Source organism: Nycticebus coucang, chromosome 6 (assembly GCF_027406575.1).
Source record: "Nycticebus coucang isolate mNycCou1 chromosome 6, mNycCou1.pri, whole genome shotgun sequence".
Lineage (NCBI taxonomy): Eukaryota > Metazoa > Chordata > Mammalia > Primates > Lorisidae > Nycticebus > Nycticebus coucang.
In genome coordinates this window covers 129,200,604-129,224,706 of record NC_069785.1, presented here as the reverse complement: position 1 = coordinate 129,224,706, position 24,103 = coordinate 129,200,604, and the positions used below count along the sequence as shown (strand labels likewise).

The 24,103-nt window shown below is 37.2% G+C and overlaps 1 protein-coding gene across 3 annotated transcripts in view; it reads left to right on the top strand.

The window, feature by feature from the left end:
* Window positions 1-847: 847 nt before the first annotated feature.
* CCDC15 (coiled-coil domain containing 15) overlaps window positions 848-24,103 on the top strand; it is an 86,501-nt gene continuing 63,245 nt past the window's right edge. For 2 of the 3 annotated variants that reach the window (XM_053595150.1, XM_053595148.1), the window contains exons 1-6: window positions 855-1,033; window positions 6,390-6,551; window positions 7,113-7,304; window positions 16,059-16,172; window positions 20,270-20,392; window positions 20,620-21,762. In XM_053595150.1, coding sequence (XP_053451125.1) covers window positions 866-1,033; window positions 6,390-6,551; window positions 7,113-7,304; window positions 16,059-16,172; window positions 20,270-20,392; window positions 20,620-21,762 — 1,902 coding nt within the window. In that variant the 5' untranslated portion in view covers window positions 855-865. Of the gene's footprint in view, window positions 1,034-6,389; window positions 6,552-7,112; window positions 7,305-16,058; window positions 16,173-20,269; window positions 20,393-20,619; window positions 21,763-24,103 lie in introns of all 3 variants that reach the window. The other variant, XM_053595149.1, reaches the window with a different exon arrangement.

Genomic DNA, 24,103 nt, shown 5'->3' with positions numbered 1-24,103 from the left:
TTTCCTAAGCTGTCCTCACGGGGTACCCCTGGCCTGCCCCGCCAGCCAGATCATCAGCCCACCGTATCCCTTTCCTAAGGATTTGGGATGCCCGCAGCGCCTACATCTGCACAGTCCGCCTGCCACCGGTGGCTCCGAGCATCGCGCATTACCAAGCCACTTCGCGCACCTGCTATTTTCCGCCCACCTCAGCGGGACAGGAAGAGGAAGTGACGAAACTGCGCAGCCTAAACCCCGCCTCTCGCACCTTCCTAGCCCCAGGAGGAGACGGGGCGCCCGGAAGGGGCGGTACAGGCCACGGCGGGGCGGGGCGGGGCGGCCCGCTCGCTAGTGGCGGTTTACTTGAGCGTTTACTTTAGTATCCCGAGAAGTCTGAGTTTGCGGCGAGCTGCCGGCCGGCACCAGGCCCGTGCTGTCTCCGCGGAGTGGGCCCCGGGACTCCCAGCCGCCCAGCGCTCTCTCCACAGCCGGATCCTGAGTGTTTGGACTCTGCCTCTGACCCAGATCTCTGCCCTGCGTTCCCTCTGGCTGCGGCTGTCACTCCCTTGCCACCTCGCTAGGCGCACTCTTCGTCCTCTCTGTTCGAAACTTTTTTCTCTTTCCTGTCAACCCTGTTCCTTAGAGAAGGCAAATTAAAAGCCTTTCCTTCCCTCTTTATTTCATCTCATCTCTCTTCCCCTCTTTCGTCTTTTCTTTCCTTTTCTCCAGAATCCTTGCTTTTCTACTTCCTGCTAGGCCTCTGCCTCTTGCGGGGCTTTTCAGGGGCCTGTGACCAGTGTGTTAAGAGGTTGAGCTTTTAACGTGGTCGTTTGAGGATTTTAAACTCCTCTTTTCTCCTAACCAGGAGTCACAGATGCCAGGAAGTATGGCTCCGCTCAAGAAGCCTCAGAATACCGCAAGGTTGCCCTTGGCTTTAAAGCCCCTGAAGAGCAAGAACGTGTTGGCAGTGCTGGCTGAGAGGACCCAGTCTGTATTACCGGTTGGGGCATGGGTGGAACCTGCCTCGGCAGATAGTTCGGAAATCCCAGCATATGTAAGTGTCAGTCCGATTCAAATGTGGAAGGGTCCCCGCTATCCCTGGCTTTTTATTAGCTTTCTCTAATCCTTGGTGCTTAAAGATGCGCTGAGGATCTGTTTCTATTCTTTCATAAATAAGTTCTTGCATTAGAGTCATAGAAGAAACATGTATTTACCAAAACTTGCTGCAGCTTTAGTTGGCATAATTATTTAGTACTCAATTACTATATATACTATAATATTTAGGGGACAGGCACTGTCTACGTCTTCCAAACACTTTGCAACTTGGTACAGATGACAGTTGGCCACACTTCAAGTAACATTAATTGACTAAAGTTCATGAAAAGTTTTGTAACGGAGATTCAGGCAAAATACAGTAATAGAATAAAGGAGAAAGAAATTCTAATTGGGATTCTAAGAAAGTCTTCACTATAAATTCTGGGAAGGTATCTTTGTGTCTTTATTCCTGTCCTGGCATATAGATCTTTAGGAAGTCGTTGAATGAAAGAGGGACTATAGTCTCTTATTGGTCCTTAAAGAATGGAAATGCACTAAATACAGATAATGAGAGCATTTCTGATGAAGAGAAACTTTTGCAAAGTTTACTTGTGTTCATGTTTACATGATGACTCATACACCAGTTAACCCATCAGAGCAGTTTTATAAGAAGGTTTTTCATAGTCTTTCACTAAACTGTGCCCTTATTTATTTGTTTATATTTTATTGTGGCACTTACCACATGGCATTTTAGTAGGTTGTTAATACATCTACTTTTCCTGATACAGTGTGGGCCTTTTGAATGTAGAAAAGAAATCTTATTTGTCATCACATCCCCACTTTTAAATACACATTGCCTAATAAATATAGGCACTCAGTAAGTATTTACGGAATGCACAAAATGTTTCTGGTTTGTATAGACAGGATGCTGAACATAGATGGAAAAGTATGAGGTTATGTTCCCTTAGTTTTCTTGATGTAAATGTTAACTAACAATGCAAAGAAATATATTCATTTATTTATGTTTGTGTGTACCTACATATGCTTTCACCAATTTATTCCTCCTCTTCCTGTTTCCAAAAGCATATTTTAAGGGCCTGAGTAATATATGATTAAATGCTAAGAATATAATACTTGATCAAAGAAGAAAGATATGATTTTGGGGTGATGTGACCCAGAACAGTATGATGAAGAATTTTAATAATCAGAAGTGGATGAGTCTTCTATTAAGAAGAATGGGAGGGTTGGAAGTAAGGTGTATTCAGGGTTTTTAGGGTATATTAAGTTGATTGAAGTGGAAAGTTTAGTAGTGGGATGGTGATTGGCTGGATTGTGGAAAATAGGGGTGGTAGGAAAGCACAGAAAATTTTGGAGGAAGAAATGGCTTTAATTGTTAACTATTTACAGGCAAATTTCACAGAGTTTTGATTAGATTAATTTCTTCCACGTTTTTGTTTATTTTTTGAAGACAGAGTCTCAAGGTCACCCTGGGTAGAGTGCTGTGGTGTCACAGCTCATAGCAACCTCAAACTCTTGGGCTTAAGCAATTCTCATGCCTCAGCCTCCTGAGTAGCTGGGACTATAGGTGCCCGCCATAATGCCTGGCTATGTTTTGGTTGCAGTTGTCCTTGTTTGGCAGGCCCGGGCTAGATTTGAGCCCGCCAGCTCTAGTGTATGTAGCTGGCGTCCTAGCCGCTGAGCTACAGGTACCAAGCCACTCCCACATTTTTAAAGGTTAGAAAGAGATTAGATCTTGGGGACAAGTTAGAATATAATTGTAACAATTTAATTGTGAAGCATAGCACTGGAACACTTTCTGTGCTGTGGCAAAGGCCAGAGAGGAAAAGCCTTGAGAAAGTGTGGTTGAAGTGGGAATTAAAAGGAATGAAGGCAAGGAACATCCCAGAAAAATCAGTAAGATTTGGTACAAAGGTATATTGGTATTTAAGTTGTTGACACCTCTTTTAAATTGCTCAAATTATGACATGTTTATAATGTCAGTATAAAAATGCCTAAAATTTGCCATTATCAAGCTTTTTCGTTTTTCTGTATTAAAAAGGGCTGAAGGCTGATTGTGGTGCTTACCTAAAAGAAATTAAAAATTAGCTAAGTCGCAAGAGGGACTTTACCTAACAATTGCAATCAGTGTAACTGGCTTATTGTACCCTCAATGAATCCCCAACAATAAAAAAAAAAAAAAAAAACTATCAGAACCAACTACCTTAAAAAAAAAAAAAAAAAATTAGCTAAGTCCCAGGGAGACTGAGATCGGAGGATTGCTTGAACCCAGAAGTCTGAGGTTGCATTGAGTCATGATTGTACTACTGCACTCCAGCTCTGAGTAGCAGAGCGAGAGTGTGTCTCAACAACAAGGAAAGGGTTGAATCTCATATTCCTACACATTAACTCAAAATATTAAAGTCTTGGAACACATATAAATATATCTCCTTTTTCTTGTTTAAAAAATTAGGATCGATTCCTACCAAAGATAACTCTTTATTGCTTTAATATCTAGTCTGGGAATCCAAAATTATTAATAGATGTAATTTTGTCTGCTCAAAATAGATACTGACTAGTTACTTCTAAAGCTTGATCACCCTAAGGTCATGCCTATTCTTTAGGGTAACTCATTCCCATTTTTGTCCCCAAAGTCTCAAGGGTCCATCTGGATTCCTAAAACTACTGTAGCTTCAGACCATCTCCCTTGGTAATTAGTGAGCATCGAATGACACTGCTATCCTATCGTTGTATATGACTATTGCATTATTTTATAATTTATTCTGGTTATTGTTTGCTATGTAACAAACCACCCCAGAACTTAGTGGCATAAAGCAAATAATACTGTGTGTACCATGTGTCAGGAATTTGAACAGGGTATAGGAGGTGATGTTTGTCTGCTCCACAGTATGTGGGGCCCCAGCTCATCTGACTCAAATATTAATAGCTGGATGTGTCTGGGACAGTTTGTCTGGGTTCTGGCTGTTGGTTGGATTCCTTAGTTCTTCATGTTGCACCTGCTGGGCTGTAATGTCTAAGATTCTTTCTCTTTGACGTATCTGGCACTTGGGCAATGACTGTAATGGCTGGGGGCTGACTGGATATGCTTCTCTTTCTAAATAGTCTCTCTGTTTGGCTAACTTGGTCTTCCTCACAGCATGGTAGTCTCGGGGTAATCAGAATTCTTGTATGGTGCTGCCTTCCCCCACAGTGAGCACTCCAAGAGCACCAGGAGGAAATTGCCCTGTGACCTTTCTTGGGAAGTCACAGAGCCAACACCTGCCTTGTTCTGTTGGATATGCAGAGCCAGACCAAATTCATTGTGGAGGAGGACTACACAAAGGCGTGAATATCAGTAGGCTACATTCATTGGAGGGAGGAGAAGAGATCGTCTTTAGAGACTACCTGCTATGTAATCCAGGCATTAATTCTACCCTATGTGAATTATCTAACATGTAATCTTTGATTATTGTGAGAAACTCTTCATTTTATATTGCCCCCTTAGATAGTTCACAGGGTATAGAAAGGACATTAGAAGTTAGTTGTACAGTTAAAACAATATTTTACTTTGTTTAATCCAGCATTTCCAAAATTTATGTGACTCTGGGAACCTCTGAAATGTCTTACAGAATAAGTCCAGTATTTGATGACTCCTCACTAGGTTATGAACTCTTAAGGACTGGAAATGTATTTAATTCTCCTTTGTTTCCCTTGCAGCATATAGTACAGACCCTTGACTATAAAGATACTCAATAAATATTTATGTAATTGCTCAGTTCCAAAAATATTCTGGTTGACTTGCACAATGGTGTTTACTAGGAAAAATAATATTTTAAAATCTATTATACTCTTACCTTTGGTTTACAATTAAGATCCACAATCTGTAATCAATCATACACTTTGATACAATGTTTAATAATCTTATCTAGTAAAAGAGGTACAGACAAAAAAATGGAAGTAAAAGAAAGAGGTTGAATGCTTTAAATTTATTTGGGCTCAAGCTAGTCAAGGTCACTTGTTTAGGCTTTGTTACATGTATCTCTCCTTTGGTATTATTTTACCTAATTTTTCTTCAATATGTGTATTCAACACTTCACCCCCATGGTCTATACGCTTACAAAAATAGTTTCTGGGATAGATTTTTTTGGAAAATTTAACTTAAATTTCAATTTGAATTACCTGTATTTGATTTTGAGAAATTAATGACAGCCTGTTCATTCAGAATTTCTATTCCAATTTCTATTCTGAGGTATCCTTCAGAATAGAAATTGGAATCACTGTGTTAGAAGGAATAGGTAGGAGATATGATGATGATTTTATCTAATCTGAAAACCCCTTATGAAAGAAAGACATAGTTAAGAGAAAAGCAATACAGGGTAGAACATATGTGTTGGAGTCAGAAACTTATAGCTCTGCCACTAGTCTATATAAGAGCTTGGTCTACTACTGAGGATTACTTAACTTTTCTGAACCGCAGTTTCCTCATATATAACCTAAGGGATAAGAATACCTACTGGTTTTGATGATAGAGGTATAATGTAAAGTACTTGTTCTTAATATTGTTAACTGCTGTTATTATGATGACTGTGATTGTTATTCAAAGCACTTAGAGGAGGTGAATGCAGATCAGGGACTCAAATGAGATCAAATATTCTAGATTTAGAGTATGTTTTGGAATTGGGCAATTATGTAGATAGATATCGAGTACCTTTATAGCCAAGGTTCTATATGGTATGCTGTAGGGGAAACAAAGGAGAATTAAATACATTTCCTGTCCTCTAAGGATTTATAATCTAGTGGGAGAGTCAGGAAATACTGTGTTCAGTTAATAGTAAAATGAGAGTTGCCATAGCTTAAGGGAGCTCAGGGGAAGACAGTGTTGTGGAAGATACTCAGGGTAGGTATTCGAGGATCTTAAAGACCCAGTAGGTGTTTACTGGGTGGAGATGAGAGGAAGGGCATACAAGGTTAGAAATGGAAGGTACTTCTGAAAATGAATTTTACAATGGGATATATTTGGGGAGTGGTGAGCAGTCTAGTGTTGTCTGGACTATTTACTTGTTTTAGGAAATGTGTGACATAAGATAGGTTTGCATTAGTTCATTAAGAATTAATGAAGACACCTTTAGTTCCAGTTCAGTAAAAAATAGAGATTTGATTTGAGTACTCACAGATTCCAATTTTTAGTGATTAGAAGTTGAAATTCTTGGTACTCACTAGTTATGTCCAGATCATCCTGTGTGAACTCCTGGGAAGTGTGGATTATAGAACTGAATTATTTTTTTCAGGATTGTATCCTGACTGCCTTATATTTACAACAGCCCTAATGGACAAAACTGCTGACATTTAAGTTCATTTTCTGTCTTTTATCTTGAAAGACTTCAGCATATATTATTGAAGAAGAACTAAAAGAACAGTTAAGAAAAAAACAAGAAGCTTTGAAATGTTTTCAGAGACAAGTCAAACTCCGAGTAAATCACCAGATGAGGCTGAGGAAAAAGCAACAGCTTCAGAAGTCTTATGAAGCAGTAAGTTCAAAAGTGAGCCTGAGTAAGAATGTATGTGTGTAGCCCTTGACACAAGGTTTTGTAAAACGACAAACATTTTAAAAAGTGTGTTATAAGGTAAGCTATTAGGCAGAATTATGTTTCTTTGATTACATGCTTTATATAATCTGATTAACTAATGAGGACAGTAGAGTTTTATGTAGAGAAATGGTGTTTTATTTCGGTGTTGATTTGATTTGCTTTTTGCTTTCACCAAATAGCAATAATGTCAGAATTTTGGTTTCCAACTTGAGTTTGAATTCTGGCTTTGCCACTTATTAGCTGTGTGACTTTGGGCTAATTACTTAGCTTCACTGATTATAGTTTCTCCATCTATAAAATAGGGATGTGATACTTACAGGACTGTGTGAGAATTAGATGAGATAACCTAAATTATTAGCACAGAGTATGTGCTGCGTAAACATTAGTTCCTTTGCCAGCTAGAGCCTCCCCTACCCTTTACCCCAATTTAAAATCTTACGGGCTACTTAGAGGCATTGTTTGATTGTGTGAATTGGAGTGGAATCTCACTATCCCCCTTTCTTCCTTGTTTAGGCAGAAAAAGAAGGCTTTATAGCCATGCAGTCTTCAGATCCAGCATTCTTAACTACTAAAAGGAGAAGTGTTTTCCCATACAATTTGAATGGTGCTATTGGAATTTCTAGGTTGCCCCCTTCCCAGATGATTGAGAATGAAGTAGAAGATGGAGAGAATCAGAATGAATTATTCCAAAAACAAGCTGAGGCTGTGAGTACATATTCAGTTTATTTTATGTCTATGATTTTTTTCTCCAGCCCCTAAACTGGAAACGTGACATTAAGTACTGATTAAGCTTAAGGGTTATCATAGTCAACTTTATTTTTTAATCACCTCTTTTTTTACCTTTGTGAAGTGGGGAATAGTAGGATAATGCTTATTTATATATATATTTAAAATTTACATTAATTAATTTTTGTTAAGACACTTTAGAATTATCTAAAAAAAGATGCCAAAGTATTAGAATTTAAAACGTAAGAAAAAGCTTTAGATCAAAGAACATAGCTTTTCCCAATTATCTGAAATTATATTCTGGGTAAGTTATTGTCAGTTTGTAACACATGGACAGAAGTAGTTCCTACCTTTGTTGGAAAAAAGTTCAGTACATGTAAGAGCATTTCATTTATTATTTATCTCTCTCTTCTTTTTTCTTATTTGGCTTTTAATCTGATGATCACAGTTAATGAATCTATAGTTACAGATTGAGTAATAGTATAGTTACTGCTTAGCATTGCCAGAGTTTGGGGGGAAAGTAAATTTTACATAATTAATATTTAAAATTTAACCACTATGCGTAGCCTCACCTACTGAAATAATTGATTCCATCCAGTCAACTTCCTTTTTTAGTGCACCTGAGCTTTTGTCTAATTGACACATTTTCAGCTCTCCTTTGGTAATTGTTCTTCATCTTATTTGAAAACGTATGTCTAGGGGTAGTGAGAACAAGAAAGAGAATGTGGAAAATGAAGAGTATGTGAAAATAATAGCTCTATTACTGCCTGCGTTAACATGCTCAATCCGATTGTGCTAGTAGTATATAAATACAGAAAGCTTTAAAAGCCCTTATTATCATGCTGAAATACTTAAAAAAAGTTTTCTGTTGGTCCAAAACTGTGACATTTTTTTGTCTTTGTTCAGTTTATAGTAATCGTTTTTATAATCATTTTTGCGTTTTTTAAGATTATAAACAATTTATTTAGCAAATATTGATTGAGCCAGGTACTGCATAAAGTATGAAACGTAAGACATTGGTTCAGATAGACACAGCTCTTATATTCATTGTGCTTGTAACTGTAAAGCTCACTGTAGTGAGTATTTTACTTTATCTGCATAATACATAAATATAATGCATAATTCACAACACCATAATGTTGTGGTTTTTAAGCATCCTAGGGATACTAATGTAATGTGAAGTAGGACCCTCCATGGGTTTATATTTCCAGGCAGAGATACAAAACTAACAAACCCCAGTCTATTAGATAATAATATGGAGATATTTGCTGTATTTTGCAATAAAGTTATGCTATGGGAGTTCAGAAAATTTTAAATTCCAAAGAGGCCAGGTGCAGTGGCTTACACTTGTAATTCTAGCCCTCTTAGAGGCTAAAGTGGGAGGATTGTTTGAAGTCAGGAGTTCAAGACCAGACTGAGCAAGAATGAGACTGGGCATGGTGGCATGCATAGAAAAGTTAACTGGGCGTGGTGGCATGCATCTGTAGTCCTAGCTACTTGAGAATCTGAAGCAGGAGGATCACTTGAGCCCAGGAGTTTGAGGTTGTTGGGTGCTAGGTTGAGGCCATGACATTATAGCCTGGGCAAAAGAATGAGACTGCATTATACACATACAAGAAAATAGTAGGGGAAGAATTCATGGAGGAGGTGGAATTGAATGATATAATTTGAATTGGTAAGGTGAATTGAATTGGTAAATTTAAGGGAATTTTTGAGATGGGAGAAACAGTTAAAAACCTAGAATCTGCAATGGGATTGGTATATTTGGTAATAAGTGATGGTGCATTTCTAATTGATGGTTATACAGGAGAGAAACAAAATGAGCTTAGATAGGAAATCATGCTATGAAAAGCCTTAAATTTTATAAAAATTTAAAAAGCTTTTATACACTGTTTTTTTTTTGGGGGGGGGGGGTTGTTTGCTTGTTTTTTTGTGGTTTTTGGCCGGGACTGGGTTTGAACCCGCCACCTCCGGCATATGGGACCGGCGCCCTACCCCTTGAGCCACAGGCGCCGCCCGCTTGTTTGTTTCTTGAAAGGAACCAAAGTACTGAAAAATGTTTAGTGACTTAAAAAAAAAAAAATGTTTAGTGACTTAAATATTTGGGGCCTGTAAACTTTTGTCCATTCAACTCTTTGGGGATAGATGCTTTTGATCTTACCAGTTTTGTTACAGTTTTTGTCCACTAGATGTCAGTAGGAAAATAGACAATAAGATAGTGTTTAAGCACTAACTCCCTTGGTTTTTTTAGAACTGGTCAACATAATTCACTTTCTGAATCTTTTTTTTTTTTTTTTTTTTGAGAAAATGTCTTACTCTGTTGCTAGAGTGCCATGGCATTAGCCTAGTTCACAGCAACCTGAAACTCCTGGGTTCAAGCAATCCTCCTGTCTCAGCCTCCCAAGTAGCTGAGACTGCAGGTGTCTGCCACCATGCCCAGCTAAGTTTTCTATTTTTAGTAGAGATAGGATCTCACTCTTGAACTCTTAAGCCCAGGCAATCCTCTTGGAGTGGCAGGATTATAGTTGTGAGTTATCATTCCAGGTTAACCTTTTCCTTTCTAAGGAATTCTTTTTATACTATCTAATATATATGTATATACATATATATGGCCATCTATTTTTTGTTAGAACACAGCCACTGTTCGGTAGCTCATTACTTTCTCAGACTGTTCTTTTCATTTTTACAAGACTTAAAATTATTACGACTTTTTTCGATGTATTGAGTCAAAATCTTACTCCAACTTTTATCCATTGTTCTTAATTTTGCTCTCAAGTAATAAAGGATAAAAATACCATATAAGAGCATTTCAAGTTTTTAATTATAGTTGTCATTTGGGGGGGGAGGGTTCTACATTCCTGAGTTGATTGATAATTGTCTACTACCTGCCATTTTGTTTGTTAGTATTCTTCTCAAATATGACCCACAAGCTGTGTTTAAAATGTGATTTGGCCAGGATCTCTCTTTCCCTGCCACCTCCACCCAACACCACTCTCTCCTTAATAATATTTGGTATTACTTACTTCTTTGATGATCAGATAAGATTAGGCACCTAAAGTTGGGAATTAGAATTGTAGAACTGGTCAGATAAAGTAGAACTAAGCCCCTTCTTTTGTTAGGGCTAATGTTTACCTTTTGGCAGCAAGGTTTTATGGTGTTCTTTGAAAACTGAATTTTGGTGGGGAATTGAAGAACAACTAATCATTGTTCCATTATCATGATATAATAATTTTTTATTTACCTGTATGTTATTCAGTTTGCCATTATTTCTTTTCTAGTATGGTCTTTTCCAACTTTTTGTTTCTCACTGGCTCTTTTACTATCTTGTTTTTATTTTTAATGTCTCTTTACAGTGCTAGTTTTCCAGCTTTTTAAAACCCTGGAAATAATTACTTTTTGTAAGAAAGGTTTAAGTAATGTGAAATAACCTGCTAAATTCTCCATAATTTGCCACTGGACAAACTAGTTCTTGAGTTAGGCTCTTAACTGCAAGAACTCCAGATAAATCAAGCAAGGAGAAAGTTTATTTCAGCAATGTGTATGGGGTAAAGGAAGAATCAAATGTCACATAAGTTCAAACTCCTTTTAAGGATCTGCACCTGGAAAGTTATTTGGATCTGAGGTAGCTCCAGAGACCCCAAGAGCCTGGGATTTTTTTTTTTTTTTTGTAGAGACAGAGTCTCACTTTGTCACCTTTTGGTAGAGTGCCATGGCATCACACAGCTCACAGCAACCTCCAACTCCTGGGCTTAAGCGATTCTCTTGCCTCAGCCTCCTGAGTAGCTGGGACTACAGGTGCCCGCCACAACGCCCAGCTATTTTTTGGTTGCAGTTCAGCCGGGGTCGGGTTTGAACCCGCCACCCTCGGTATATGGGGCCTGCGCCTTACCGACTGAGCCACAGGCACCGCCCCGAGCCTGGGATTTTTGATCTTCACGCTAGTATTTAATCATTAACTTGATTGATTCAATTGCTCTCATAGTGTGACTGGCCTTCCCCATTTGCTTAAGGTTGAGGGGTTTCCCAAGTCATGAGGCTCTGAATGCTAAAACTGGGGCAGGCAGACTGGGAACATGTGTGCTTCTCTCTAATTTTTTCATTTTTCTACTACTTCTGACTGCTATTCTCTTGGTAGTTTTGTAACATTGGTATACTTGAGGCTCCTTCAGCATCTTTTCTATATTTTAGGAACCTTTTAGGATCAGGTCTTGTCATTGACTTTTCTCTGAATATTTTTTAGTTCATTATCTGAGATTAGGAATCTTTATGGACCCAGCTTGTCTTTTTGTATTAGGTCTCCGTCTGGAGATGGGGGTGTCTTGCCATATTGCTCAAACTGGCCTTTGAACTCCTGGGCTCAAACAATCTTCCTACCTCACCTTCCTGAGTAGCTGGGACTACAGGAATACATTACTGTGCCCTGTTTCCTTTGCTGATTGTTAAAAAGTTATATTTCTATGTGCAAAATTCATCTTTTTTTTTTTTTTTTTTTTTGTAGAGACAGAGTCTCACTTTATGGCCCTCGGTAGAGTGCCGTGGCCTCACACAGCTCACAGCAACCTCCAACTCCTGGGCTTAAGCAATTCTCTTGCCTCAGCCTCCCAAGTAGTTGGGACTACAGGCACCCGCCACAATGCCCGGCTATTTTTGGTTGTAGTTTGGCCAGGGCCGGGTTTTTTTTTTTTTTTTTAATTTGGCCGGGGCCGGGTTTGAACCCGCCACCTCCGGCATATGGGACCGGCGCCCTACCCGCTGAGCCACAGGCGCCACCCCAGGGCCGGGTTTGAACCCGCCACCCTCGGTATATGGGACCAGCGCTTTACCGACTGAGCCACAGGCGCCGCCCGCAAAATTCATCTTTTGTTTTGTATACAGAAGACATTGCATCAAGACCTATATTAATCTGATATACTACTAGGTAACTCCGCTCCAATCAGCGAAGACTAGGGAGGAGGCTACCAAGGGCTGTCCCTTTATTACAGCTTGTGGGCATTGCAGGTTTCCTTGGAAAGTACTGTGATTGTTTGTCTGTTACATCTGGAATATTGTCTGGAGGGCAATGGTTTTTCTACTGGATGGAAGAAAATTTAGGCCCATGTTTTGTACAATGTTCCTAAAGTCTGATACATGTACATATATGCAATATGAGAACCCAAAATGTGTCTACATGGACAGGAAGCTTTTTGAAGGAAATTGTCAGAGAATCTTTTTTTTCCTTCTTTATGCTTTCAGTTTTATTAAAATTATATATGTACGTAGTTTAAACGAGTAAAATAAATAGGTGTAGCAATGTTTATAAGTAAAAAAACAGAAGTACTTTGCCCATTTCCTCATTTCTTGCTCCTCAAAAGCAACTATTTGAATTATTTTAGTTTTCTCTTGGTATTAATTGGTATTTCTAAGTAATGTGCTTATAGTGCTCCTTGTTGATTAAAAAAAAAAAAATTTAGATATTTTTATTGAGTCCCACTACGAAGGACCAGAATTTAGCCCTCTTTCTATCCCCTGTTGCAACTACATGTGTACTTTTTCCACCCCACCCACTTTTTATAGTTATGTTGTGATTTAGCTTAGATCCATAGTCATCATTTATATTGTTATGACTATGTAAACATTGATCCCAACTGAGTCAGAAGTAAACTGTGATTACTTTTCCTTCTGTGTTTTTTTTTTTTGTTTTATCTGGAGTTATAATTATATTGAGTTTGTATTTGTTAGCTTTTCTCTGCAATTATGAGTAATTCATCTCCATCAGGGAAATCTTTAAGTCTTGGCCAGAGATTTAGTGCTAGTCTTCATTATTAATAACAATCAACAGCTGCAAAATTAATAGTGTGCCTAAGGTTCTAGTATTAAAAAAACTGTGGCCAAGTTTTATATTTTGAGTATTTATGCACATATACATATGTATGCTGAAATATATAAACACATACACATATGTAACACATGACATACACATACTTACACATACAGGTAATGATAATCGTTATCTTGCAATAAGAGAAATTATATGTATGTTCATTTTAATTATGTAATTTTATTGGTAATATCCCTCTATTTTCTATATTTTTGTTTAATTCTGTATTAACTTTGGTCTTTGTATTAGTTTCTATGGCTGTTGTAACAAATTAGCTCACACTTAATGGCTTAAAAATGATAGAAATTTATTCTTTTTTATTTTTTTATTTTTTATTTTATTTTTTATTGTTGGGGATTCATTGAGGGTATAATAAAGAAATTTATTCTTTCACAGTTCTGGAGGCCGGAAGTAAATCGGTTTCACTGAAGCAAAATCAGGGTGTCAGCAGTGCAATGCTTTGTCCACAGGTTCTAGGGGAATATTTGTTCTTTGACTTTCCAGTGATTGGAGTCTGCTGGCGTTCTTTTGCTTATGACTGCACCACATCAATCTCTGCCTGTCATCTTTACATTACTTTTTCTTTTTCTGTGTGTTGGATCTCCCTCTGCCTCTCTCTTATAAGGTCATTTGTGGTAGTATTTAGGGCCCACATGGATAATCCAGTATTATCTCCCCATCTCAAGATTATTAACTCAATTATATCTTGGAAGGCACTTTTTCCTTATAAAGTTAACATTTACAGGTTCTAGGTATCAGGACCTGGTACCTTTCGGTGTCCGTTATTCTGCCTACTACAGACCTCATGAGTTGAGGGTTGGTAAAGGGTTATGGTAATAACAGGGAAGCAAAACAAACATAATGCATATTTCAGCTCCTGGACCAGTTGAAATATCCTCCTTAAGGACTGTAATAAACTTAGCTATAATAGAGGTTTGGATTTGAGGGGGCAATGAAGATTGTGAACCCTCGTTTTAAATTTATTGCAATGGGGATGTTTTTGTTTTTTTGAGATAGACTTTCACTCTATCACCTGGGTACAGTGCCATGGTATCATAGCTCACAGCAACCTCAAACTCTTGGGCTTAAATGCTCAGCCTCCCAAGTAGCTAGGACTATAGGTGCCCACCACAATGCCTGGCTAGTTTTTATATATTTGGTAGAGATAAGGTCTCACTGTTGCCCAGGTTGGTCTCGAACTCTTGAGCTCGAGTGATCCACCCTCCTTGGCCTCCCAGAGTGCTGGGATTATAGGCATCAGCCACTGTGCCTGACCACAGTGGGGATTTTGAATCCTTGGTCATATAGTATAGGGCAGGAACACCTGCCATATTTAGTAATAAATAAAAACATCTATATTAAGGGCCTTGTTTGTTTTATACAATTTTGATTACATATGTATCTTTTTTTGCATTGTGAATGACTCTATCTTGACCTTTTCAGCCACTCTGCAGCTAACCAAATCTAGAAGTCCTTCTCTTGGCAGAACAAAGAGAATAATATATTTCGAGCTGATTTCTCTGGCTAGATATATAGCAGACCTCTAAAAGCAAGGACAGTGCAGAGGTGATGTACTGTTTTTAAACACACACACACAAACTAGGCTGGTAGTGAAAGAGTTTTTATCACTAGCTTTTTATTAGTAGAAATCAAAGTATTTGTTACTTATATCTCTAAGTCATTATCATTTCCCTTCAAAAGATAATTGGTATTATTAAACTTTCAATGAATGAGTTAGTTAGAAGCGGTCCTTCTAACTAACTCACCTTCTTTACCATAATTTCACTGAGTAGTGTGGGGATATGTTTTTCCTCCACATGATTCAGGGCATATCCTAGCAAATACAGAGTTTTTTTCTTTCCCCTAATGGGACATTCTTTGCAAATTGGTGAAATATAAAATAGGCTGTACTTCTTTGAAAAAGTAATCTTGCATACTGAAATTATTAGTGATAAACATGGACACAAAATCAACATATTTAGTATTAATAGTCATTTATCAATTGTTACTCAGAGTAGTTGAAGCAAATTGGTTCTGTTGAGATGTTTGAGTTTCTGTTCTGAGTTAATTTGGGAAGGCTTCCTGGAGAAGTGGAGATCTGGGAAAAGACTAAGTAGCTGTAAGTCTTCAAGTATTGAGGGTGGAGGAGAGATTCGTGTAAATAAGGGGAAAAAAGAGTTTTAGGGGAGCTAGAAATAAGAGTCTTCCAGTAAGACATGATGAAAGCGGGTAAGCATATAAGGGCCAGTTGAAGAAATAACTCTTTGTTGAAAAGCCAATGTGTCTGCTCAATAATTTCCAAATATTAATTCAGACTTTATGTTCTGGTTATAAAAATTGATTTGAATAATAGCCTTTAAATCAAATTATGAAGTGCAGTCTCTAATGACATAATGAACAACACTCAGCAGATCAGAGTATTCTTTGTAAGTAATCTTGTGTTAGGTCTGGCATTTTTTAATAATAGGGACCTGTTTTCTTTTTGGAACCCTTAGTGCATGTAGTATTAAGACTTCAGCCTGAGAGGACAGAACGATAGATACCAGAGGCTGGAAAGAGTGTATGAGTGGGGATGAAGAGAGGTTGGTTACTGGGTACAAACATGCAGCTAGATAGAAGAAATAAGTTCTAGTGATAGTAGACGAGGGTGACTATAGTTATCAACAGTATTGAATATTTCAAAGTGGCTAGAAGACTGGACAGAAATGATAAAATACTCAAGATGATGGATACCCCAAATATCCCAATGTGGTCGTTATACATTCTATGCATGTAACAAATGCAAGAACCCCATAAATATATGAAATATCAGTTTTAAAAACTGACCAAAAGAAAGACTTTAACCTGTTTTTGCTTTTTTTTTCTTTCCCTGACAGCTTAGTCAGACTATGAGACAGGCACGTCACCGGCTGGCATCCTTTAAAACTGTGAGGGAAGAAAAGGCATCAGTGTTTCCAGATGATGGAAAGAAAAGCTTTCCCACCCAAGAGGTAAATTGATTTCTAATACACAGATAAAAATTTCAGATAAAGGTTTATTTATATCTCCACATAGTTTAGAGCTGTAAAATAATAGGAAGTCATCTTAAATATCCAGTAGTCAGGAATGCTTGAATGAATTATGATATATCCATGTGCATCCATTCTAAAAAATTTCATGTTTTCAAAGAGTATCTAAAGATAAGAGAAAGGGCCTGGGATGTACGTACACAGAGACCTGGATAGAATGGCACAAGAGGTTAATACTGATTATTTCTGCGTAGTAGTATTATAGGTAATTTTTATTTTTTACTCTTTGTGCTTTTATTTGAAAAAAAATTTTTTTTTTTGTTTTTTTTTTTTGGCTGGGGCTAGGTTTGAACCCACCACCTCCCGCATATAGGACCGGCGCCCTATTCCTTGAGCCACAGGCGCTGCCCTATTTGAAAATTTTTTATGTTTTTTTTTTTTAAAGACAGAGTCTCACTTTGTTGCCTTTGGTAGAGTACTATGGCATCATAGCTCACAGTAAGCTCAAACTCCTGGGCTGCAGCAATCTTCTTGCCTCATTTTTCTATTTTCAGTAGAGATGGGGTCTCACTCTTGTTCAGTCTGGTCTGTCATTCCTGAGCTCAAACGATTCATCCACCTCAGCCTTCCAGAGTGCTAGGATTACAAGTGTGAGCCACCGTGCCTGACCCTATTTGAAATTTTTTTTCATAGTGTATGTATTTTACTTCTGATCAGGAGAAAAATCGATACAATTGTTTTTTAAAAAGAAAGCGATTCTTTTGATTCAAAATAAAATTAGAGTGAAAAATTGGAATGTAAATATGAAGCTAAACCTAAAAGTATATTTAAGTCTATATATGTAAAATGACATTGTTTTGGAGCTTACTTATTTCAAAGTTCACAAATTTGGATGCTAAGTTCATGTGTTTTTCCCGTTTACTTAATTTTGGCATTAATTTAAAATTTCAATAGGTTACATCTAGTAAAATAGACCGTGGGTTTTGTTTACTTTGTTATTTTTTGCCATCTTCACCTGTCTCTTATTCTTCTCTAGTTTCACTTTGCTTTTACATTTTCCTGGATTTTGTGTGTGTGTGTGTGTGTATCTCCATCCTCCTTAGGTATCTTAATACAGCCATCAAAAATATTTGTTGCTTAATTGTTTGCAGTTGAATAGTAACTGTAATGTCTCCCTTTTCAGTGATAATTAAGGAATTTATAGGTTCATTTTAAAAACAAGCAGGCATATGTGTTTGTCCACATATGGCAAGATACCCTAGATGCATTCAGTATGGTGATTCCCTTTTTCTGTAATAGCATTGCCTTTTGTGACTTTCAAGATCGAATTTCTTTGGTAGCTAAATTCTCAGCAGAGGCTTTATTTCTTAACAATTTCTGTACCTACCATGGTTTTGGCAGCATCGTAATTTGAGCCTTTAGACTAACAGCAGGATATTGTTAGAATGAAGTGATTAGACACTTTCTAATAAATTAGGGAGAAAAAGGGTTATCAGATCCTAAAGATTGATATTTTAAATAGTTTGGAACATACTTAGACCTTTCACATGGTGTTTTTCCAGACAGAATACTATTCACGGGTCTGACAGAAATAATTATTAGGTATAGGGAGGATTAAGTTGGAGATAACATCCTTGTATAAACCAGTTTTATACGTCAGAGGTGCCATTTAAGCATAATTCATTATTGTTATAGTGATGATGAGGAATTCAGGCTGACTGCTTGCGAACGCATGGATTTTTCAGGTAGAAATATCAGAAACAAATCTACTCTGATTAATTGGGAATCATCTAAGAGATTAGTGAAATTTTTCTTGTCACTGATATTAAGTCTTTCCTTCAAATCTACAGAGTTATTTTTCTACTCTCTCATTTGTGTGAAATGAGAAACTGCCAATCAGAAAGAATAATCCATAACTGAGTTGAACCCTAGTTTCATTTCTTATTAGACTTTAGTGACATTAGAATCTATCTGCTTGTTCTAATGTTCTAGATTTGGATACACAAGTAGAACATATACTTGCTTGCCCTCTGTCAGGTCTACAAGACTAAAAACATGAGTATTCTGAAACTGTTACTGGCTAGAATATGGAGAAGTTGTCATTTATAAAGTTAATAAAAGTAGAATGGAATAATAAAGTCCAGTACTTTCTAACTAAATTTATTGAAATATTTATGTACTGTATAGTTTACCCATTTAAAGCATTCAGTGGTTTTTAGTATATTCACAGGGTTGTATGACTGTCACCACCATCTTACTTAGAGCATTTTCTTTACTTTTAAAATAAGCCCTATATCACATTCTTTTCCTTGTCTTTCCCCCAGTGCTAAGCAACCACTAATCTACTTTCTATCTCTATATGTTTATCTATTCTGGACATTTAATATAAATGTAATCTCATGATATGTGGTCTTTAGTGACTTTTTTTTTTTTTTTGCTTTACGTAATGTTTCAAAGTTCATCCACACTTTCGTGGGTGTATAAGTATAGTACTTCATTCTTTTTATTGCCAGATAATATTCCATGTATGGCTATAGCACATTTAGTTTATCCATTTATCAGTTGGTGGACATTTGGATTGTTCTCACTGCTTTTTTCTTTCTTTCTTTTTTCAGTTTTTGGCTAGGGCTGGGTTTGAACCCACCACCTCCAGTATATGGGGCTGGCGCCCTATTCCTTTGAGCCACAGGTGCTGCCCTGTTCTCACTTCTTGGCTTTTATGAATAATTGTGTTATAAGCAATCATGTACATTTGTATGAACATTTGCTTCTTTGGGGACATTCATTTCTAAGAGTGGAATTGTTGGGTCATACAGTAACTCTATGTTTAACATTTTAAAGAACTGCCAAACCATTTTCTACCTGCAATATATGGGAGTTCCAATTTCTCCACATTCTCTCCAATACTTGCTACTATTAACTCTATTTTTAATTATAGCTATCTGAGTGGATACTATTTCATAGCCACTAAAATGTACTGTTGATTAGCATTTTCTTAATGACTGATATTCAATATCTTTTCATGTGCTTATTCCCCATTTGTATACCTCTTAAGGAGAAAACATCTATTCAGATGTTTAATCGGGTTATCTGTCTTTATATTATAAAGCTGTACATGCTCTTTATGTATTCTAGATACAAGTTGTTTAATAGGTAGTTAATTTGCATGTATTTTCTCCCATTCTGTGGGTTGTCATTTCACTTTATTAATGGTATCATTGTCAGCAGAAAATTTTTAATTTTGGTGTAATCCAAATTTTTTTTCTTTTGTTGCTTATGCCTTTGATGTAATAGGTACTATACATTTTTTAACACAAGATTGTTAAGATTTACTCCTGTGCGTTCTTTAATGAATCTTATTGTTTTAGTTCTTACTTTCAGATCTGTGATCCATTTTGAGTTTATTTTTATGTATGCTGTAAAGAAGTGGTTCATCTTCATTCTTTTGAATGTGGATATCCAGTTGTCCTAGCACCATTTATTGAAAAGACTATTCTTTCCTCATTGAATTGTTTTATCACCCTTGTTGAAAATCAATTGAGTGTAAATGTGAGGATTTATTTATGCACTCTCAATATATTTCATTGATCTTTATACCTCTTGTGCCAGTATCATAATGTTTTGATTACTATAGCTTTGTTGTAGGTTTTGAAATTGGGAAGAATGAGACTTCCAACTTCGTTCCTCTTGAAGAATGTTTTGCTCTATGAATCCCTTGCATTTCCATATAAATTTTACGATTCGCTGGTTAATTTCTGGCAAAAAAAAAAAAGCCAACTGTCATTTTGATAGGTATTCCCAAATCTGTAGATCAAAATACTGCCATCTTAACATTTTCTTTTGATCAATGAATATGGGATGTCTTTCCATTTATTTAGGTCATCTTTAATTTTTTTCAACAGTGCTTTATGGTTTTTAGTGTACAGACTGTGCTGTGAACATTTTATGTTTGACTCTGCTGACCTACTGAAATTATTTGAACAATATCTTAAAGCCTAGGATTTTATTGCAATCACATTGTTTCTACCTTTAATAGCTAAATTTTGTATATTTTTAAAAATTTTTAATTTTTTCATTAGGAATCTGACTATGAGGAATTGTCATCTGTTATGACATATGGGAAAGAGAGAGAAGATTTGTTTGGGAGTAACCAGCAGGGTATTCTTTCAGAAGACAAAGACAAGCCTTTTAGTAGAGTTCAGGTAAAGCAATAAGAAAAAGTAAACTAATTGATGTTGGACTAGGGATTGCCAGTACTGTTGTACTGGTTTAGGTTTTTTTAAATTAGTTAAAGACTATAGTTTCCCATTTTATTCTAGTAATTTGCTTGACTGCCATATCATTTAAGATTATTTTAGGAATCTTGCAGAAAACCTAGAGTATTGCTGCTACCTGACTTTCTGTATTTGGTGTTTATGTTCACTTTTAGAAAGTAACATTCAAAAATCCATTATTTGTTGTGATGGACAAGGAAGACCACAAGCAGTTACACCTTCAGGACTTTCAAGATATTCTGCCAGAAGCCCAGGATTATTTTCCAGAAGCACAACAGGATTTGCTGGAATCCAAGGGTAATTTGACAGAAGTTCAGACTACCGAGCTGGAAGTTCAGAGTTTTGAGCCAGATACCCAAGCTATTGAGCCAGAATGCAAGTTTGTTAAGCCAGAAGGCCAAGCTATTGGCCCAGAAGGCCAGGCTGTTAAGACAGAAACTCAGGGTGTTACGCTGAAAGCCCAGCATATTGAGCTAGAAGATGGGAGTATTGTGTTGGAAGCTCAGGATTCTTTACCTGTAAACCAGACTTTTCTACCTAAAGATCACCATGTTCTGCTTAAAGACCAGAACATTCTACCTAAATGTCAGGATCAAGATTTTCTACCTAAAGACCAAGAATTTCTACCACAAGACTTTTATGTTCTCCTCAAAGACCAGAATATTCTTCTCAAATGTCAGAACCAGAAGTTTCTACCTACAGATCAGAATTTTCTCCCTAGAGACCAGAAGATTCTACTACCCAACTACCAGGACCAGGATTTTCTACCCAGAGACCAGTGTGTTCTAACCAAAGAGCAAAATGTTTTACCTCAATGTCAACAGCAGGATTTTCTACCTAAAGACCAGTGTGGACTCCCTAAAGTCCAGCATGTTCTTTCCAAAGATCAGAATATTCTTCCTGAAGATCAGGACCAGGAGTTTCTACCTAAAGACCAGTATGCTTTCCCTAAAGACCAGTATGTTCTCCCTAAAGATCAGATTATTCTACCCAAAAATCAAGACCAGGATTTTCTACCTAAAGAGCAGTATGCTTTCCCTGAAAACCAGTATGTTCTCCCTAAAGATCAGATTATTCTACCCGAAAATCAAGACCAGGATTTTCTACCTAAAGACCAGTGTGCTCTCTCTGAAGACCAGCATGTTCTTTCCAGACATCAGAATATTCTGCCCAAAGACCATGACCAGTATTTTCTACATAATGACCAGTCTGTTTTCCCTCAAGACCAGCGTGTTTTCCCCAAAGACCAGAATATTCTACCCACATTTCAGGACCAGGAGTTTCTAACCAAAGATCAGGTAAAATAGAGTGGGAAGGAGAGATAATAAGAAAAAGTACACTACTTAGGGTTTGGAGTGGGATTTGTAAGGACTACAGACATACCGTGGAGATACTGTGGGGATTTAGTTCCAGACCACTGCAATAAAGCCCATTTTGTAATAAAGTGATTCACTTGAATTTTTTGATTTCCCAGTGTATATAAAAGTTATATTTATACATTACTGTGGTCTGTTAAGTGTGCAGTAGCATTATGTCTAAGAAAGCAATGTACATACCTTGATGTAAATATACTTCCTTGCTAAAAATACTTACGATCATGTGAGTCATAATCTATTTGCTGGTGGAAGGTCTTGCCTTTGATGATGGCTGCTGTCCGATCAGTGTGGTGGTAGTTGACAGTTGGAGTGGCTGCGGCATTTTTTTTTTTCCACTTTTTGGCTGGGGCTGGGTTTGAACATGCCACCTCCGGTATATGGGGCCGATGCCCTACTCCTTTGAGCCATAGGTGTCACCCTGGTTGTGGCATTTTTAAAAAATAAGAGAACGATGAAGTTTGCCGTATCAGTTGACTCTTGCATTTGTAGAAGGTTTATCTGTAGCACGTGATGTTTGAAACCATTTTACCCACAATAGAGCTTCTTTAAAAATTGGAGTTAATTATCTCAAAGCCTGCTGCTACTTTAACTAATTTATATCTTATTGTAAATCCTTTATTGTCATCTCAACAGTGTTCACAGCATCTTCACTAAGAGTAGTTTCCATCTTAAAAAATCACTCTTTTTGCTAACTCTTTATCTATTAAAATTGGATCATGAGATTGCAGCAATCCAGTCCCATCTTCAGGTTCCACTTCTAATTCTAGTTTTCTTGCTCTTTCTACCACATCTGCAATGATTTTCTCCACTAAAGTCTTAAACACCTCACAGTCACCCATGAGAGTTGAAATCAGCTTCTTCTAAATGCTTGTTAATGTTGTTTGACTTCCTTCCATGAATGACAAATGTTCTTAATGGGTATAATACAGTGAATCCTTTCCAGAAGATTTCCAATTTAGTTTGCCCAGATCCACTGGAGAAATCACTCTCTATGACAGATATGGCCATACAGAATGTATTTCTTAATAAGACTTGAGTGTTGAAAGTACTCCTTGATCCATGGGCTGCAGAATGGATGTTGTGTTAGCATTAATTTCCTTCTACATCCCCATCAGAGTTTCTGGGTAACTAGGTGCATTGTCAATGAGCAGTACTATTTTGAAAGGAATTTTTCTTTCTGAGCAGTAGATCTCAATAGTGAGTTTTGTGAGTTTTGAATATTTTGTAAACCATGCTATTAACAGATATGCTGTCATCCAGGCTTTGTTGTAACATTCCTGGAGCAGAGGCAGAGGATATTTAGCATCATTTTTAAGGGCCCTAGGATTTTTGGAATGGTAAGTGAGCACTAGCTACAACCGAAAGTCACTAGCTGCATTAGCCCCGAACAAGGTCAGTCTGCCATTTGAAACCAGACATTGATTTTTTCCTTTCTAGCTATGAAGTCCTATGTGGCATTTTCTTCCAATATAAGCTGTTTTGTTTCCAGTGAAAATCTGTTGTCCTTTCGTGTCATCTTTATCAGTGGTCTTCAGGTGATTTTCTGGATAACTTGCTGCAGCGTTTATATTAGCATTTGCTGCTTCACCTTGTACTTTTATGTTACAAAGATGGTTTCTTTCCTTAAACCTTATCAGTCAACCTTTACTACCTTCACTTTTCTTTAGCTTTCTCATCTCTCTGAGCCATTATAGAGTTGAACAGAGTTAGGGCTTTGCTCTGGATTAGGCTTTGGCTTGAGAAAATGTTGTAGCTGGTTTGGTCTCCAGTCCAGATCACTCAACCTTTCTCCACATCCTCAATAAGGGTGTTTCACTTTCTTATCATTCATGCGTTCACTGGAGTAGCACTTTAAATTTCCTTCAATAACTTTCCTTTTGTATTCACACCTTGGCTAATTGTTTGCCACAAGAGGCATGATTTTCAGCCTATCTCAGCTTTCAACATACTCCTTCACTAAGCTTAATCATTTCTAGCTTTTGATTTAAAGTGGGAAACAAGCAGGTCTGTCTTTCCTTTGAACAGTTAGGAGTCACTGTAATGTTATTAACTGGCCTAACTTCAAGGTTGTGGGGCCTCAGGGAATAAATAGAATGGCCTGGGGAAGGAATCAGCCAGGTGGTGGAGCAATCAAGATACACGTAACATTTATCAATTAAGTTCACTGTCCTGAAGTGACAGTGTGGTTTGTGGCACTCCAAAACAATTAGAATGGTAACATCAAAGATTACTGATCACAGATCACTATAACATATATAATAAT